Here is a 13,206-nt window from a genome sequence, read left to right as displayed (position 1 = left end):
ACAGAGACTGAAATACCAATAGACCGTGAACTTATACTCGAGTCACATTCCCAATGAATTATGATCCGCCATTTATTGGCGTACTCACAATTAATATAATATCTTGAAGAGAAGATTTAGGAAATAATTATTATAATTGAGTCAGCTACTATATGGAGTTTGCGTCATCGGATATAGCTGACTATGTGGAAAAATGGATATCGCGGAAATAATAATTGCAGTAAGTTATTTACTTTTGCCATAGTTGGACACTACGGGAAATGGATGTCAAAGAATTTGTAATTGCGGTAATGTATTTAATATCACCGATCAATATGGTGACATGGATTGAGTTGTTTATCTCCATATGTGTGAAAACGTTGACTTAACTGATTTTGCATTATTAATATGTTCACACCAATTTGTCATAAATTTCAGATGTAGGTATGTCTAGATCAATTTTAATCCAATAATTAAATTTATAATATATTATTATTTTACTCTCCAAAAACAATACTAGATATTTTTTATCATAATAGCGCCTGTACACGTGTATGGATTTACTGGCACCAATTGTGTGTATTTTAAACTATCGCGATAATAACTGTTAACACGTAAAAATGAATCTCGCGGTGTAGTTTGTTTTTTACCCGACAGGTTCGCGACTCGTTCTACTGTGCAGATATCGCACAGTTCAGTATAATCCTCCCCTTCACCGGAGTCATTGATGAAACGATAAAAAGGTTTAGCATCTTTGGAAACGAAGGCCATTAACTTCATTGAGTCTCCAATTTACCTTAGACAATATTTTTTCATTAGGACAAAATGTTGGCAAATCTACATCTTTAAAATAAAAAGAAATATCAAATAGACAAAAATGATTTATATCAAAAAATATAGGTACCATGAACCAAAATGAAATTTAACACTTTTAATAAATATTACTAGTCTGATAAATATAAATTTTCAAAATCCAGGAATGTCAAATGATTTATTTACTGCAGAGAAAATTAATAATAATGGACTTAAAGAGACATAATATTTATATTCAATTCTTTCAAATTAAAAGTAAGCTCATGAACTTTAAAATTTGATAACACTAAGCATATAAAAAATATAACTAGGTACAATGCACCAATATTTAAGAATATTCAATTTGCAATAATCCATTTAGCACCAAATAATAAAATGAAATCTAGAAAGTGTATTTTTCAATAATCAATGTAGTGACATGTGAATTTGACAGTAAGTTGTTCTTAAAAGTTATAAACAATTATAAATTATATTCGTTTCAACTTATATTATCCTTGGATTCTTCGTGTAACTTCAACGATAATATGATTACGTTTTTTGATAAACGTTGAAACAACGGAATAAAAAGCAACACAGGTTCACAAGAGCGGCCATATTTGGTGGTTAATTGTTTATTGCAAATTAGGAATTCCTCATTTTATTTCATGTCTGATTTTTTCAAGCCTAAAAGATGGCTTTATTGAACTGCAGAGAAAACCCGGGCAGCCAAGCAGGCGGACGCTGGGGCAATTCGGAGTGCAACCGATGCCCGCCTCAGTCTTTGCCGGTAAGTTTGCTGGCCTCCTGCAAGAAACATACTCATTAGTTTTACATTCATAATAAATTAACAAAAATTAAAATACCCGTAGAAGTAATATTTTTGTACAATTTTCTCACAAATTGGTTCTACTCATAATTAAAGTGTAGACTGCTCCGCTCGCTCACCCCTTGCTACGGCACTGTGTGGAGTGACTGAGATTTCAATAGAGAGACAATGTGGGGAGGGATGCCAGGGACCTGTTGCTGGTAGATGACTGTAGGGTAGCAGCGGAGAAACAAATGTGGATTGAGGAGGTCACGACTCCATTTGTACTGTAGCGCCATCGATGAAGAAGAAAAGATGTAACAGGTACGTACATATTATATTACAGCCTAAACCTAAATATTAAGACAAAATATATGAGTATAAGCAGGAACTTGTGAAGTGAATGGAAAGAGCACATTTTATTGTGCACTTAGGTTACACTACGGATGATAACAAAAAGTCAGGGGTGTTTTACACGACTGAGGAAAATACTGTTTAGTCATAACCTAAGCCTAGGACGGAGTATGATAATGGTTGGATGCTATATCTATTTAGTCCAATTATACGGAGTAGAGGCGAGGACACTCATAGAAACAATGTTCAAAAAATTTGAGCTATGAAATGTTGGTGTGTAGGTGCATGCTCCATATCGACTGGAAAGACACAGTTACGAATGTCGTGGTTGAAAAAGACCAAAAAAATAAAATCCAGAAAGTTGTCAAACTTTGACAACATCATGCACCCTGAGAGATATCTACTTCTTCATCAGTGATATCAAATCACTCAAGGGAAGATTTCCGGTAAGCGAGGCCCTGATAGAAGAAGAACGTCCTGTCTCAAGAATCACAGAGACCGGTTTTAGCTCAGTTCACATACGGGGAAAAAACGGCCATTACTGACGTCCGTTAAAGGATACAGTACAAACATGAAAAACTACAAAATATTCTAATGTAAAAATACAAGTTGTTTACCAATTATTTTTCTTCTGTTTTTGCCTTGATACCTCTCACTAGATCGAAGAAAGCGTCTTCAACATCTGTCGTGCATTTTGAAGAAATCTCATGAAATTTTATACCATAATTGAGAGCCAATTGTTCGCCTTGTTCTTTTGAAACCTAAGATAATATACAGGGCATTAATTTTTTTTTTACAAAAAAGTTTTACAAATAAAGATATATATTTAAAAATAATGACGGCATAGCCAGCTGAGATGTCCGGGGTTCCAGCGGCTAGCTCAGGTGTCCATCGAACCCCGGATTCACAAAAAAGAACGATATATTTATGTTTGTTAGGTTAAATAAAACACTAAGTCTTTCTTGTGCGGGTCTTAGCGTTATATATTTTAATATTTAGTTGGACAACGTTATTTTGTAGTCTTTTACATATTTTGTTTTTACAATCAGTTTCGCAGGTCCGTACACGGTTTACAAAGGACGCTTACTAGCTTTTTTTTTCTTCTTTTTAAATTTCCCGTACCCACGCCGACTAGTAAAAAGAACTCGTGATTGGCCAAATCTGATCGCATGATCTTTGATTTGGCGAATCACGAGCCTGACCCTGGCGCCGGCGAGCGAGGATTTCACCGTTGCGCAATGCGCGGCAAAATTTATTATATTTGAATACTTATATTTAGTCTTAAAATTATCTCTTTCATCCATCATCATATATACTTTTTAAATCAAATTAAATTTATCTTAATTACACCTCCGCCCAGTATATGATTTTCACACACCAGACGAAGGCCTTTACTTATGAATAAAAAATACTTACGTGGTTGAGCAAGGAATCAGATTAAATGTTTTATGAAGCCGTTTCTAGAGGTCAGGGTTACGTTTCGACTTATAGTTACTAATTGATTATTTTACACCGGGAGAAGCCCGCCTGTAACAGGGGTGTATCACAGCGTATTTTCTTCAGTTTTTTAAAATTATTTTTACCAATCGATGCGCAAACGGAAACTACGAAATTCATGCACAAATGACAGATCGCATTGTATAAAAAATAGGCAAATACTCTTCAAGAATAAGAATTACGTTTAATGAAAATATATATCTAATTGCATAGGTCAAAATTATTAATTTAAAGAACACTCAAGATAAAATCTCAAGAAATCAATTGTTGTTTTTAAACTTCTTTAATAGAATCCTTTAAACCATGTTTTTGTAAAAAGGTTCGCCAACCCTAGTCTAATTGGTACCCAGTGGGTTTATAAAGTAGTGAATAGAATTAAAAGAGGGAATGATTTGTTGTAGAATAAAATTATACCTGTCTTCTACAGTCACTGTCAGATTGCAAGTCGCACTTGTTGCCAAGTAACATTACTTCTATGTCGGTGCTATCGTTTTTTTCAATGTCACGCATCCAGCCTTTGACGTTATCAAAGCTTTTCTTTTTAGTTACATCGTAAACGAGCATTATTCCCTTAGCTCCACGGTAGTAAGAAGTTGTAATTGTTTTGAAACGCTCTTGACCAGCTGTATCCCTGTCGGTAATCAACAATCATTATTTTATAGTAACACAGTTTATTATCCTGATCAAATGGGGATTAAGATGATGATAATTGAGAGGAATTAGCATCACGATTTTACTAGCGGTCTTTACAAAATGATAAATTTTCTTGGAAAACCGATTCTGCACTTTTTTCGTGTGCTAACAATGCTCTAGCCTACTATTGGTTTGTGACACAGACCAATTCAAATAACTTCAATAATTATTAGTGGGAAACGAGCATTACATGTACACATGCTTACTTGGGATGTTATTATATTCAGCTATATATCTTATAAATAGTGATTTTACATGGCATTTATACACCGTAATGCTTTATTTTATGATTTTGTTATGTTCCATATCCACAAAATGCACAATGTTTTTCGTTTTTGTGGATATGGAACAAATTATGGATATGGAACAAACCAAGATAATATTTTTTCCTATTTTTGTATTACAACACGCGTAATATTAATTTCATTGTTACTGTGTTTTCGTCAATAATAATAAATACATTATAGGTCATTATATTTATCATTTAATGCGATAAGAAAAATTGTTGCAATAAAAACATTAAAATAATCTTGGTAGGTAAGATTTTCTTGTTTCCTGTCGGAACATATTTTTTTTAAATAGGAATTTGAGGTAAAATATTGCAATTACTATTTTGTATAGGCAGTGGAACCCATTTTTTTTCTAGAGCTACTGGGAGGGGTAATTATATTACTACGAATCAAATTAATTTCAATGAAATGATCATTGAAATCCTTTCGCCATTTCACATTGGACAGAAGAGACTGTTTTTCATATTGTAAATGCTTTAATTTTGTGAATTGAATATTGGTAAAAGCATAAGAGGCTGCAATTGCTTGGTAGTTGTAAAAATCAGCCTCCAACATCTGTAAAACTTAAAATAAACATTTTTCAATATCATCACATCAAATAAACAAGTACCTACCGAATCAATGAAAATGGAGAATAAACCCCCCAATTTCTTAGGAAACGTTCAATTACGCTATGAGCAGTATCTAACTTTTGTGATGTTCCATGCCCAGGTTCAGAAAACTTTTGTTCAATTAAGTTTTTACGGAATTTTTATTTTCAGGTACTGTCATACCCATGATTATTGGGCCTCTCCCGATAGATAAAATTAATTATTAGGTATATCCATGTCACTTGACCTCCTAGTCAACAATTGGCATACGTACGTCCATTATTCCTTGATTAACTGTCAAAATATTCAACTTGTACTTAGCACGTAAGAATTGTATTTAATTAATAATAAGGAGTATGTGAGGGACGGATGGCAACACTGCTCGATAAAAAAAAAAAGTCAGTCTGGGCCGCAAGCCATAGGGGTGAACATCTGGCCCTCACGACTCGGAGAGTGACACAAATAAAATTCGAGAAAAATACCAATTTTGTTTTAATTTCTGTGAATCCCGGGTCCCACCAACATCGCGAGCTAGCCACCAGGTCCCGGGATATATCAGTACCTACACATTTATCTGACCACAAAATTATATACCTACTTAATTTATGGTTGGAATGTCACGAATGATCTGTGTCAGTATTTTGATCAATGCACTTGCCAAAACAATTCCAGATCTGCCATTTAGGAATTCGTGCCAAATACAATTGTATACAGTTTTATTTATATTGCAATAAGCTGTAAAATTAAAGAAATTCAAAAAAAAATTGATACGTTTGCCTTTGGAAGAGAAAAAAACATTTTATAAATCAAATGTTATCTGAAATTCTAGGGGGAGATGGAGTAAAATCCATTGTTTACTTTAAAACTTCTATTTATAATAATACAATAAGAATCACAAAAAATTTAAAGCCAGTCAAACGTTATGCATGACGTAACTAATTAATGTAACTATGACTAAATAAACAACTGATTAATTTGCGTATTGTTTTGTTCTTTGTCCACATTCTTCCAGATAAAATGCGCAATGCCATTGGTAGAAAAGGATATGGAACAAACCAATACAACTTATAATATAGCGTAGCGAATTATTACTAGTGGTTTGTTCTATATCCAGATATGGAACAAACCAATCCAATCTTTTGTATTATTTTTATGGATTTGGAACAAAAATATACTTACAACTAGTTCACTGGATATGTAACATAACAATACTCAATGATCATTTTACGTAAAAAAGTTTTTTTTGATGAAAGTGGTCTGTGTCACAAACCAATACTAAGGTAGTGAATGGTTGTCGAAGGACCTATTTCAATACTCTAAGTGATATAACACTCCAATATCTCTATTGCACCCTGATTAGACCTTGTGAATTCTGAAATTCAAGAATATTTTTTTCTCCAGTGTTCGAGATTGATTGATTAATTTTTCAAGATACCGAGAATTTTTTGCAATTTCATTTCAGATCGTAGTCGTCATTTTAGAGCATTTTTTTTTTAATTACCATGCCCTTGCTTTTTGTACAAGGTGGTTGGTAGAGTTAGTTGCATTGATATGCAGTTAATTATGTTCCTCCATTTATATCTTTAATTTTCTTTATGGCCAGAATTAAATATTTTGTATGGTGTTCTTGTGTTGTTTAGTATTTCGTAAGGTTTTTGGAGGTCAATTTCATGGTTATGCTGTCTATATAAAGTGCTGAGAGTCCATCGCTCCTTTATAGCCCCTAGTATAGGGCAGCCGCTGATGACATGCCTCACAGTTTGAGATGTGTAGCCGTCACATGGACAACTAACAGTCATTGTCCGTCAATTTATATCATTTTAGATAGGCTCGCGTGATGACAAAGATAATGTTTCGAATAAATTTCTGAGTTATTGATCCTGTGGCAGATGTTGTGTATCTGATGATACCAGTAGCGAAGGGTGGAGGTAGGCTGTTAATTCATTCAGTGCGTTACTGTGGTAGTTAAAAATTAATTAACAGCAGTAGTCAGCAGTGATTGTGTTAAGATCCGCCATAAATAATACACATTAAGCTTTGTTAGTCATACATATTTGTTTTATTAAACTAAGACTACAATTTACAGATGGTGTTAGTTAGTTTTTAAAAATCAATTAAATCCTGCCTAAACCAAACCATAATAGTTATGGTATATTGGGCGATACAATAAAATTGTGCACACTTTATCATTCATGCTTATTTTTTTCGTTGGATTAAGGATACATAATATTAAACAATATATTGTTGGTTCATTTTTAAAATTCATTAAACCCTGCCTAACCAAACTATAATAGATAAAAAATATTAATCTATCTATAAAATATTCAAAGTTATGTATGGTTTAATTGCATAATTTTAGATATTTTATAGACTATTTTTTGACTATTATCTGTTATGGCTTGGTTTCACAGGGTTAAATTTAATTTAATTTTAAAAACTAACCAACACCATCTTTAAATTGTAGTCTTATTTCAATGTAAGCAAATACGTATGACAGACAAAGTTTAATGTACACTATTTATGGCGGATCTTAAGACTGAGCTGAACAGGAACAAGGTCATTCATAGTTCATTCAGAGAGTAATCTCAGCGTTGAAAGGACGTCATTTTAATTCAGTCTAACCTCAAAAACCTTTAACCATCGGGGATTTATTTTAAGAAACGCAATAATTATTATTTACAATTCTCGGTCGAATGAATAATCATTATTACTATTATTATTATTACCTTCAAACATAACATGTATGCGACGTAGCCTGGTGCCGGCCGACGGAATACAGGGCTGTCAAAAAATTTTAAGTTAAAAATAGCACACTGTACAGATGGAATAATTACATACTTCCAAGTGTCAAACGGCATACAACATTCATCTAAAATAATTATGAAAAGACTAGCTGATTATGTTATGTTATTTTTGTATTGTTCTTATTTTTTTGCTTATCAAAATATTTCATATATTATCTGATGATGTGTATTTTGGATATATCGTAATATGTATCTGGTCTCATTAAAATTTCTATTAAGTTGATATAACATAGGAAAATCTGTAAATCATTAAAATGTTAATTTCGTTATAGTTTTTAATTAAACCGGTGCAATTACATATTAGATTTAAACACTGTTGTACTGTGTGACTTTTATAATATTAGATAGCCTTACGGGAGATGGGCAAGATAAAAAATAAAATTGTAGGATGTCGGCAGAAGAGTAAACAAAACCCAGCTCATGGGATAACCGAATGGTAAGCAACTGTATATATTATATTTTTCCGCCAAATTGCACACAATTACAAACAATTTATCATAAAAACAAGTAAGACGTCTTCGACAGCCCTTGGTGATTGATTCGATAAAGTCAGCAGTGTTTTTGTCTTGTTCTCTGCGATCCGCTAGCTTTGGGTCTGTGTAAAAAAATTTGTGGGTGACCACGTTAATAATCATTTTTTATAAGTATAAATTATTTCTTGCATTGGCTTTACTTACCAACAAAATACAATAATTATTGTACCTACCAACTAAAAGTAAAATTGCGTTACTTGTTTGTAAAAGTGTCAGACTAAATTAATTAAACTAATCGGGTAAGTAATAAAAAGTCATTGATTGAGTTAGCATTTACTTGGTAGAATTCCATTTTAAAAGAAATGAAAATATAATTAATTATATTTTCATTTCTTTTAATAAAAAGTCACTTTCTTTTTATAATAAACAGACATCACTATATTAATTATTTTTTAAATATGCATTAGAATTAAACAATATGTACCTATTTTTTTTTTAAATAATTATGTAATAGGTCTTACACATTCAAAATAAATACTATTCATTAATAATGTTTTTTGGATAGCACATGAAATAAAAATGTAGGTAGATATGTATTTCAACATCCTTCGTATGTTTAGCTCTCGGACAATTTCAGGTTAAAACGTTATTAATATATTATTATTAAGTTTATATCGTGGCTATCCATCATATTGGTTGCAATATTTTCCACCAAACAGCTGATTAACAAATTGAATTTAGTAACATTTACGTATATCAGAAGATATCATTTTTTGGTCACCCCATATTTTATACACTTTGACAGTGCTATGATTTAAATTAAATAAGAGATCATTATTTACTTTAGACCAAAGCATTGTCGGCGACCTTTGAATATTACCAGTAGAGCAACAATTCCGGACCACATGTAAAAAAATCATATTTTCAATTCTCAAGGGCAATTCTGTAGAGCGTCCCCTTTACAGCCTACCTCCACCCTTCGCCACTGGTTGACACAAAGCTCTATTGTGTCTTCGTTTTGACGTAACTTAGGCGAAACTTTGTGTAGGTTGAAGGCCTTTTGTCTGTTGTGACTTAAGCGTATTTATCAGGTTCCTCATTCCAGGCTATCCCTGTGCGACTTCTTATCCAGAAGAATCTAGGGTTTGTTCCTATCATTCGAAGCTATGTCGATAGTGTTAAAATGTCACTTTAGAGCATTGTGTTATTATAAAATTTTAATTTCACTTTTTACAACAGTGTTCGATATTTCACAATAGCTCTTATATTCCAGTATAAATTAATAACTTTTTATCAGAAGAAAATATTTTATATTAATATTTACCATATATGCAATTTTATTTTCTTTCCGTCTAGTTCTATAGTTCGAATTTTGAAGTCTATGCCTGAAAGCAACATAATATAATATTATAAGATTTACAAAATATTCTTGTATGTATGATTTTGCTTATGGGCACGGGAGTGCAATATTTTTGTTAGACCTGGCCTCGACTTGATCTCGGTGGCCACCTCAACATATGCCAGCACAGAAATTATTACAGTTGAACTCAAAAACTGCATTATATTTTCACATTAGAAACCACCCACAACACCCTTCGGTCCTTTTTCAACCTCAAACTTCAAAAACTGTAAAGCTAGGGTTATCTTGGGAGACTTTAATAGCCATTCCACTGCCTGAGGATACACCGTAACGAACAGTGGTAGTGACCTTGTTGAATAATAGTCTGAAGCCGAAATAAGTTAAGAAATAATTTGTGGATAAGTTACCGACATCGTTAAATAGTGCCCAGTGGAAACGAGGGTACAACCCTGACCTGGCATTTGTAAGCAATCATCCAAAACAACAAGCTATCAAACTCATAGATAAGCCAATCCTTCACACTTAGCAACGTCCTATTCTCTTAATATTCAAAACGGTTCTATGTCCTCTTTATGAACCATTCAGAAGAAGATTGAATTTCCAGAAAGCTAAATGGGTCGATTACTTCAGAGCACTCGATGAAAAAATAAGATACCTCCTCCAATAGCAATATAGTATGAAACCTTCATAGAGTCCACTAAAATATATCCCGGGGTTGGACAAAGATACAGCTGCAATGTACGAAGCATATGTAAAGAATTACGAATTGGACCCTTTCTCTGAAGACACGCTGGCTGCAGGTGAGGAAAGCCGAAGGAAGTGTTGGCATAAAGTCGTCGAAACAATGGATATGAAGTATAACAGCAAAAAACTACTATACATACTACAACCTCAATTAACTTAAGCCAAATCCAGGTAAAACACAGGTAGCAGCGTTCCATCTCCGAGACAAGGACGAAGGGAAATTGCTTGATATCGTTTAGGATGGGGTACATACAGAACCCACAAACAACCCAAAATACCTGGAAAGCACCTTACATTAGACACTTTTCTATAAGCAACACTGCATTAATACTAAAATGAAGAAAGTGGCAAGGAACAGTATCTTGAGAAAGCTAAGCAGCAATACGTGGGGAGCTCGACCGCACACACACGGGGTCTCAGCCCTTGCACTATGCAACTCGGTGGCCGAGTACACCTGCCTGTTATGGCACAAGTCTGCGCATACAAGACATGTCGACACATCAAACGAATCCGACACCAAACTGCAGCCTAAGAGAAAGACCCGCAACATGTCACGCATGGGCATCAAATGTGTAAAACAACGCTAAAATCCAGAAAAAGCTTTATGGTCCCACCCGAAGAAGATCAACTGTCTGCTTGGGGCTAACCTCCGAGGAGGGTCTTGAAGATTGGGTAAAGCCAGCAAAGCATCACATGATACATGGAGGGTGTACCCGAAACAACATGGTGAAATGGGAGTTCTACGATGACCAAACTTGCGAGTGCAGTGAAATACAAAGCATGGAATACCTATTTTCATGCAAGGCTTGCCCAGTAAGCTGCAATTTCGACAAGATCCTACAAGCCGAAGAAAACTGTGTTGCCTTGCGCAACATCTGGAGTGACACATTGTAGCTATTAAAGACCCGATATCAAGATGATATTCTTATCTAACTATAAATCGTTCTTAAAATGGATTCTTTATAATATGATACAAGTGACTCACCAATTGTTGATACAAAAGTACTATTAAATGTATTATCAGTAAATCTATGTAATATGCACGTTTTTCCCACTTCCGAATCTCCAATTAACAATAATTTGAACAAATAATCATAAGTTTTTGCCATTTTTCATAAAATATTATATATCGAATGCCCGAATTCGCTCTTATCACACACCAAGCCTACATGGCCTTTATTATTAAATTAGTCATAGACTGCCACTCTTATTAGTATCAAAATTAAAAATATTGACAGTAGTTTATGTCATTAATTACTCATTATATTTATATACCTTATCTCATCATTCTCCGCTTATGCTAGCAAAGGGATTAGTCATTCAATGATTAAAAAAAATGTTCAGTGGTACCTATGAATAAAAACTAAAACTATTTTGTAAGCACACTTAGTTCACTGCAGAGAACTGCATGATTAAATAATATTGCTTTCACACAAAAATATAACAACGAATAATAACTTATTAGAATCCGAGCGAGACAAAGCGATGCAAGCTCAGTCGACAATAGCAACCATAACAATAATCTTATTTGCTCTGGCCAATTCCTGTGCATGAGAAAAAATAGCATCTGCGCATTATTTATGGTTAAATGATTCCAATATTGAATTTTGAAATTTGGACAAAGCGTGAATTGTGTGTGAACCGGTGGCAAAGGGTGGAGGTAGGCTGTGGAGATTCGACATAAATAAAGCACACTACAGTTTGTCAGTTATACTTATTGGTTTTCATTGAATTAAGAATACAAGTTGCAGATGGTGCTGGTTAGTTTTTAAAATTCAATTAAACCCTGTCTAGACTAAACCATCATAGTAGGGGTAGGCTGTGGAATAATACGCACTTTTTCAGTCATATTAAATTTGCTTTATGCAGGGTTTAATTTTAATTGAATTTTAAAAACTAATCAGCACCATCTGCTATTCTGCCACAGGTGTCAACTCTTTGTTTTAAATCAGCTTCCATTTGTTTACATTCTATGGTTGATATGACAATTATGTCTAACAAACCTTCTAGTCCTTTTTGATGGTGCAAGATATTACAATTGATCCACATTTGAAAAAAGGTATATCTCTTTTTTGACGATTGAAAAAGTTCTTTGCAGCCATGACATTGAAATAGAGATAGTATAGTCATTTTCTAGTTTGTAAATCAATTAATGATGTAGAAATAAATATATGAAGTTTCTTTTTATTGTGCCATCCCCTTATATAGCGATCTTAGCTTTGTCATCTGCTACCCGGAACAGTTCAGTAGATCTGCACTCCTACCAATCACGGAGGTTCTTAAGCCAGGAAATGCGGCGTCGTCCTCTGTTATGCTTACCATTGATCTTTCCTTGAATGACAAATTGGTGAATGCTGTACTTTTGTCCTTTCATAATGTGGCCGAGGTACTGTAGTTTCCTTACGTTTCCTACGCAGCTTGATTTAAAATACAAAAGCCGATAGCCAATAGTAGCTCAATTTAGAAAGCGCTTCAGAGAGTACTATAAGAGCCATTAGTTAAAATTTGTCATAATTAAGTATGTGTTGATGTGTACCTTTAGCAGAGTGGTCTATGTGCGTGGGCGCGAAACCCGAGAGATGCAGGTTCGATCCTGCAGGGTGTTTTGCTTTTTTCAAAAAGATTTTTTCTATTGGTTATAATGTATTTTTTCAGAAGTGTTTTCAAAATTATGTGTGTTCAATATATTCATCTGTTACCTAAGTATATGTCTTGCCAATGTTATTATAAATTTTTAAATATTCCTACTGACATCTCTGGGACAAATTCACATTGTGCTCAATCTCTGAATATTACGATGGCCGCGCGGCTTAAGCGTCGCGTGT

General features: G+C 33.8%; 1 protein-coding gene across 1 annotated transcript; it reads right to left on the bottom strand.

The window, feature by feature from the left end:
• Window positions 1-773: 773 nt before the first annotated feature.
• LOC147071292 (ras-related protein Rab-8A-like) lies at window positions 774-11,596 on the bottom strand. The gene is made up of 5 exons (XM_085947891.1): window positions 11,367-11,596; window positions 9,602-9,662; window positions 3,842-4,058; window positions 2,548-2,691; window positions 774-1,575 (listed from the first exon to the last, which is right to left on the bottom strand). Exons 1-4 carry the CDS (start codon window positions 11,488-11,490, stop codon window positions 2,551-2,553), a joined length of 543 nt encoding a protein of 180 aa, XP_085804017.1. The 5' UTR covers window positions 11,491-11,596; the 3' UTR covers window positions 774-1,575; window positions 2,548-2,550.
• Between the last annotated feature and the right edge of the window lie 1,610 nt (window positions 11,597-13,206).

The sequence above is a fragment of the Rhyacophila brunnea genome, unplaced genomic scaffold (genome assembly GCF_057557595.1).
Source record: "Rhyacophila brunnea isolate RB1 unplaced genomic scaffold, BYU_Rbru_1.0 scaffold_20, whole genome shotgun sequence".
In the NCBI taxonomy this organism is placed as follows: Eukaryota; Metazoa; Arthropoda; class Insecta; order Trichoptera; family Rhyacophilidae; genus Rhyacophila; species Rhyacophila brunnea.
Note: the sequence above shows the minus strand (reverse complement) of the source record. Positions and strands in the feature narration are given on the sequence as shown.